Below are 5,962 nucleotides of genomic sequence, written 5' to 3'. Positions count from 1 at the left end.
CAGCCCCCGCAGTCCCCCCGGAGGCCCCCGCAGTCCGCCCGCAGCCCAGGCGCCCCCCCGCCCCCCGCGGCCCTGCGCAGGCGCCCCGCCCACGTCCCCGTCCCGACCTGGCGGATGGGCTCGCCCAGGGCCTCCAGGGTGCCCGGGTAGTTCTCCATGAGCGACACGTGCAGCTGGTTCTCGGCGCGCTGCGGCAGGGCGGACACGAGCGCGTAGGCCTGCTCCAGCAGCGCGCAGTTCTGCCCGTTCCTCGCCTTGTTGCGGATCAGCTCCTGGGGGGCACAGCGTCAGGCCGCGTTCCCAGCCGCTGCGCGACGAGGCCGGGGAGGGGCCCGGCGCGCACCCCTACCTTGAGCAGGGCCTGGTACTGCTGGACGCGCTGCACTGGCCGCTCCAGGAAGTGCTGCAGGGGCGGTGGGGGCGGCTGCGACGGGTCCGCGGCGGACAGCACCTCCTCCGTGTATTTCTGTGGGAGCCGCGGGGCGGGGTTGGGGACACGCCGGCAGAGGTGGAGGGCGGGGGGCTGGGGCGTCGGGGTGCGCGCGCGTACTCACGCACACGCGCGCACCACCGTCCTCCCTCGCCAGCCGCACCCTGCCCCGCGGCACACACGCGCGTACACACACGCACGCGCGCGCACCGCCCTCCTCCCCAGCCAGCCGCACCCCTGCCCCGCTGTCACCATCTGAAGGGGAGCACGGGGCTCCGGGGGCTCTGCTTTCTCAGTGAGCCGAGGGGCGCGGGCTGGGGTGCACCTTGTAGAAGTCCTGCACAGCCGTGCTGACCACCGCGGACTCGGCCTGCACGCGGCCCACCAGGAACTCCAGGTACTTCTCAAAGGCCTCCTGGTTCTTGATGAAGCACATGGCCACATCGTCGTCTGTGTCACAGGTCTGCAGCTCCCGCTGGAAGCTGCAGGAGAGGGCACGGTGGGCAGGCGCGGGTGAGGCCTCAGGTCTGGGACGGAGCAGGCTACCCCCCAGGGCTGGGCTGCGTGGCTACTTGGAACCGAGTGCGCTGAGCTTCGGGGGCTGCGGGTGTGCGGGGGGTGGGGGGGCATGCGCGTCTGTGTGCCTGCATGCAAGGACGTGCGGGTTCATGCAGCCGTGCGTGCGTCGGTGCGTGTGCCGTGCCCACACGTGCCACAGGTGCAGGAGCGTGCGTGTGCACGCGGGCGTGCACACGTGCGGGCGTGCACGTGCGCATACCCGAGGGCCAGCCCACCTGCTGTGGAAGTGGCTGATGTCCTGCACGTTGCGGAAGATGACTGCCTTCTGGTTGGCCACGGCCGGGGGCACGTGGGGGCATCGCTCCAGGTGCTGAATGTGGTGGTCCTGCAGGAACTGCAGCTTGCCCACAAAGGCCTGCTCGGAGCTCAGCAGCTCCTGGATGATGGAGCTAGGAGGGGATGAGGTGAGGAGAGACCCAAGGGCTAGTGACGCCCCCGCACAGCCCGCCCCCCGGTTGTCAGGAAGAGCCTGGTAAAGTGGTGGAGGGAGGCACCCCCACGACCGTCCTGCCCCCGCCACCACAAAGCCGCTCACGCCCCCACCTGCCAGACCCTCACCTCAACCTTGTCTTGTATTCATCCTCAGACACGGCCTCCCCGGGGAACTCGGGGGTCTCCGTGGGCCCCCACTCGGGTGACAGCTGGTGAGAAAATGGGGGAGGGTGGCAGGTGGCCTCGGCTCTGGCCTCACAGGGGATGACAATCCCAGAACCCCATCCCAGCCATCCAGTACCTTGAGCCGCTTGTCCAGGTAGGCAGGGGACACCCAGCCTTGCCTCGAGGGGCTGGACTTGGTGGGCTTGGTGCGCACAAGCCAGCGCAGTGGGTGGGCCGAGTCCAACACCTCCACATACTGGCCCTCCCGCAGTGAGATGGCGTCCTGCTCGGCCCCCAGGGGCAGGTAGTCAGCTGTGACCACGTAGATATCGAAGATCTGGGGGCATGATGCTGACTCAGACCGGGGTGGGGGGCCAGCCTGATCCACGGAGGCACCAACAACCTCCAAAGACCCCAGAGGAGCAGGGGACCCAGTCGGGGGACCCACGGAGGCCCCAACAGCCCCCAAAGACCCCAGAGGGGCGGGGGACCCGGACGGGGGGCCAGCCCGACCCACAGAGGCCCCAACAGCCCCCAAAGACTCCAGAGGGGCGGGGGACCCGGACGGGAGCCAGCCAGGCCTCCAGAGGCTACAGGGTGCCTAGCATTAAGTTGGGGGAGAAGCCATCCTGAGATTCCATTAAGTTCCAGAACAAGCTCAACCATCTCTGCTGATGGAAATCCCACCAGGGGGTGGCAGTGAGTCTGGCCACCGAGATGTGTGGCCCCCCACCAGTGCCCTACCCGCCCCTGCCAGGCAGAGCACCTCGCCTCGGGAGTCCCCGTCCTCTGACTCTGAGGACGACTCCTGGACGCTGGAGGAGGGACGGGAACGGCCGTGCCAGGGGGATGCAGACGGCGTCTTGGATTCCTCATCGCTGTCACCTCCAGGCACCTGCAGCTTGGCTGGCGGACACAATACACATGATACCCAGGAAGGGCCTGCGCCCCTGTCCCCTTCCCATGGGTGCCCAGGGTGTGGACAAAGGAGAGCCCCGCCTTCACGCTGTGGCCACAGAGCCCTCACCCTGTGTGATCTTGGCTGACACGATCTCGGTGATCTGGGACGTGAGCTTCTGCAAGAACTCCTCCGTGCCCACCTCGGCCAGGGACATGTGGCCACGGGCCTCCACCACCGTGGGCTCTGCTGGGGGCCAGAACGTAGCTCAGCCGGTCCCGTGCCCCACAGACACGCCCCAGCACCCCCTCCAGGCCCCGTCCTGGGCTCGGGGGTCTGCAGTGCCGAGGAAGGCATGGACTTGACACCATCACTGCGGGAAGCTTGGCAGGGTCGGGTTAAGGGTTCATGAGGGCTGCCTGGTGAGCGGGGGTCAGCTGAGAAGTGACCCCAAAGGTGGGCAACCAGCAGGCGGAGCACATGGCCCCCCCCTTCTCGCCTTCTGAAGTTACAAATACCCCAGGGTGCGGGGAGGCCCTGTGTAGGTGGCAGGCCCCGCTGGGGACCGGGGAGAATCCAGGGCGGATGAGGTCTCCATGGTGGCATGCCCAGCCCCTGCCCCCCCACACTGCGCTCACCCAGCCCTCAGCGGCCACCTGCGTCTGGGCCGGGCATCCGTGAGCTCTGAGCCAAGGGCTGGCGGGGCCCCCAGATCCACAAGGCTCAGAACCAGGCCCAGGGGAGGACAAGCAGCCATTTCTGGGGCCACACAGCCTGGGACAGCCCCCTCCACGCCTCACCCCTGCACTAGGGCTTGTCGGCCCCCTCCCTGCGAGGTCGTGCTCCCACCCAGCCCATACCTTTCCTCGGTCCGGCAAGATCAGCGAACCCCACAGGCTCTGACATCTGTGTAGACACAGCTTGGGTCCTAAAGGGGAGCGGTGTCCCAAGAGAGTGCCTCAGCCAGGGCCCTCATTTCACAGTGGGGACACTGAGGCACGGAGAGCCGGCTCCCCCGCACTCACCCCTGCAGGAAGCTGGAGATGAGGACCTCCTTCCCCCCAGCATGCTCATCCGCCGCCCCCGCCTCCTTGGGCACTGTTAGGAGAACGGGGTGAGTCACCAGGGTGACAGCCCACAGCCCTGAGCCACTTCTGCTTGGGACCTGGTCCAGGATGTCCCGGCCCCCAAGGGACCTTGACCCTGGCCCTCGGGAGCCTCCCGATGGAGCGGGGCCCAGGAAGGACACACTCGGGGTGGCAGGGGGCCTCTAGGAGGGGCCTCCTGAGCCAGCCTGCAGGACAGGGGATGGCAGCTGGCGGGGGCTGCGTTTGGGGTCCCCCCAGCTCCGGCGGGGCTCCGACTCACAGCCAGAGACGTGCAGGCTGGCGGAGCAGAGGGCCTGGCCGGCCGCGTTGGTAGCAATGCAGGTGTAGGTGCCCCGATGCTGCCGGCCCACCTCCAGCAGGACCAGACTGTGTTGCTGGGCAGAGCTGGCCACCGTGTAGCCCGGCGTGTCACGGCTGATCCACAGCACGCCCCGCTCGGCCTCCTCCTGCAGCCAGTGCACGGCTGGGGCGGGGCAGCCTGCGGGACAGTCGAGGGTCCATGGGGAAGGGGGCTCCGGGAACTGGGGTGGCCTCTGAGCCCCCTGCGGGGCTGTGAGTGGACACAGGGAGGGGCCTGCTCTGAGCCCGCCTGGGGGAGGGTCTTTGCTGGGGGGCAGGGAGGGGCCTGCTCTGAGCCCCCCTGGGGGAGGGTCCTTGCTGGGGCGGGGAGGGGCCTGCTCTGAGCCCCCCTGGGGGAGGACTCCTTGCTGCGGGGCGGGGAGGGGCCTGTTCTGAGCCACCCTGGGGGAGGAGCCCTTGCTGTGGGGCGGGGAGGGGCCTGTTCTGAGCCCCCCCTGGGAGAGGGGTCCTTGCTGCGGGGCGGGGAGGGGCCTGCTCTGAGCCCCCCTGGAGGAGGAGTCCTTGCTGCGGGGCGGGGAGGGGCCTGCTCTGAGCCCGCCTGGGGGAGGGGTCCTTGCTGGGGGGCGGGGAGGTAGGAGAGCCTTACCTTCCACCTTTACTGAGAAAGTGATGCTGGAGCCTTTCTTCACTTTCTTGGAGGCGAATCTTTCCAGGAATCGGGGCGGCACCAGCTGTTGGTGTGCATCTGGACAAGCAGCAGACACTGGCGATGAACACATGTCGAACCCCTGCTCCCTGTTGGGGCACCGAGGCCTCCAGGGGCACCGGCTGCAGCCCCAGCCCCCAGGTCCCAGCCTCATCCGCCTGGAGGCTGGGTCTCTACAGCCTGCACCCAACCCTCCTCGGTCTGCAAGGTGGTGTCCCTCGGTCACTTTGGCTGAGCCACCCACCCACCCTCTGCCCATCCGAGTTGGCTCACCTGAGGCTGGCTTCTCTTCAGGATCTTTGGGGCCTGAAAGAGCAAGAAGTGGAAATCAGGCCTGCAGCACCGAGGGGCCTGTCTCCCCAGAGCCCGTGCACCTGCCGAGGGTCGGGGTACCCACTCCTATCCACACCTTCCCTGAGACTCAGGCCATGCACGGAGCTCACACTGAGGCTGCTCAGTCCCAGTGTGATGCCCCCCCACCCCACCGCCCGAGGAGTGTGGGGGTCACTCTGGAGCCGACGCAAGGTCGCTGAAGGTCAGAGGGAAGCCTGGGGAGCGCTGGGTCCCCCAGCCACCGCCGGCTCAGGTGGTGGTGCTCAGAACTTCGGAGAACAAGTAAGTGCAGACCTCTCCTCCCACAGTAACCACTGACCTCTTCCTCTGCACAGTCCGCTGACTAACCCGTGCCCCCCACCCATCCCGGAGCACGTGTATGGAGGCGCGGGGTGTGGCAGAGAGCAGCCCAGGTGTAGACGCTCCGTCCCCAGCACCCACCCCGGACCAGCAGCCGGGCGGACGAGTAGGCGGCGCCCACGCTGTTGCCAATGTAGGCTGAGTACTGGCCGGCGTCCTCACTGGTGACCGACAGGACCTCCAGGGTGTGAAGCGTCTTCCTGTCAGCCATGCGGATGTGCTCAGAAGCCGTCAGGGGCTGCCCGTCTTTGAACCAGTACAGTCGGGGTGCTGGGTAGCCTGCGGCCACAGGGGAGTGGTCAGCACCGAGCCTCCGTCCCGTGGGGGCACCAGGGACAGCCCAACCTCCACCTGGCCGGCTGTCTCTCTTCCTCACCTTTCACCTTGAGCTGGAACTTGGCTAGGCGTGTGCCGGGGGCCACCTGGAGGTCCTTCAGTTCCTCCACCACCTGGGGCAGCTGACCCTCCTCTGAGGTAGATTCCATGCCCTCTTGCTCCCGGCTGGTGGGGAGAACAGAGAAGGGGCAGTGAGGTGGACCGGGGAGGGGTCCAGCGCCTGGGAGGGGGGGTGTCAGGGGCAGTGAGGTGGACCAGGGAGGGGTCCAGCGCCTGGGGGGTCAGGGACAGTGAGGTGGACCGGGGAGGGGTCC

General features: G+C 68.1%; 1 protein-coding gene across 1 annotated transcript in view; it reads right to left on the bottom strand.

The window, feature by feature from the left end:
* The window catches only part of OBSCN (obscurin, cytoskeletal calmodulin and titin-interacting RhoGEF), a 132,354-nt gene that overhangs the window by 25,137 nt on the left and 101,255 nt on the right, over nt 1-5,962 (bottom strand). Inside the window, exons 51-65 of the mRNA XM_035029912.1 lie at nt 5,689-5,813; nt 5,394-5,591; nt 4,893-4,925; nt 4,560-4,658; nt 3,873-4,091; nt 3,530-3,602; nt 3,365-3,432; nt 2,634-2,753; nt 2,373-2,512; nt 1,743-1,943; nt 1,568-1,650; nt 1,225-1,398; nt 756-912; nt 350-466; nt 108-272 (exon numbers count right to left, since the gene is read on the bottom strand). Coding sequence (XP_034885803.1) covers nt 108-272; nt 350-466; nt 756-912; nt 1,225-1,398; nt 1,568-1,650; nt 1,743-1,943; nt 2,373-2,512; nt 2,634-2,753; nt 3,365-3,432; nt 3,530-3,602; nt 3,873-4,091; nt 4,560-4,658; nt 4,893-4,925; nt 5,394-5,591; nt 5,689-5,813 — 1,972 coding nt within the window. The remainder of the gene's footprint in view (nt 1-107; nt 273-349; nt 467-755; nt 913-1,224; nt 1,399-1,567; nt 1,651-1,742; nt 1,944-2,372; nt 2,513-2,633; nt 2,754-3,364; nt 3,433-3,529; nt 3,603-3,872; nt 4,092-4,559; nt 4,659-4,892; nt 4,926-5,393; nt 5,592-5,688; nt 5,814-5,962) is intronic.

This window comes from Mirounga leonina, unplaced genomic scaffold (assembly GCF_011800145.1).
Source record: "Mirounga leonina isolate KUSES-001 unplaced genomic scaffold, KU_Mleo_1.0 Mir_347, whole genome shotgun sequence".
Lineage (NCBI taxonomy): Eukaryota > Metazoa > Chordata > Mammalia > Carnivora > Phocidae > Mirounga > Mirounga leonina.
Note: the sequence above shows the minus strand (reverse complement) of the source record. Positions and strands in the feature narration are given on the sequence as shown.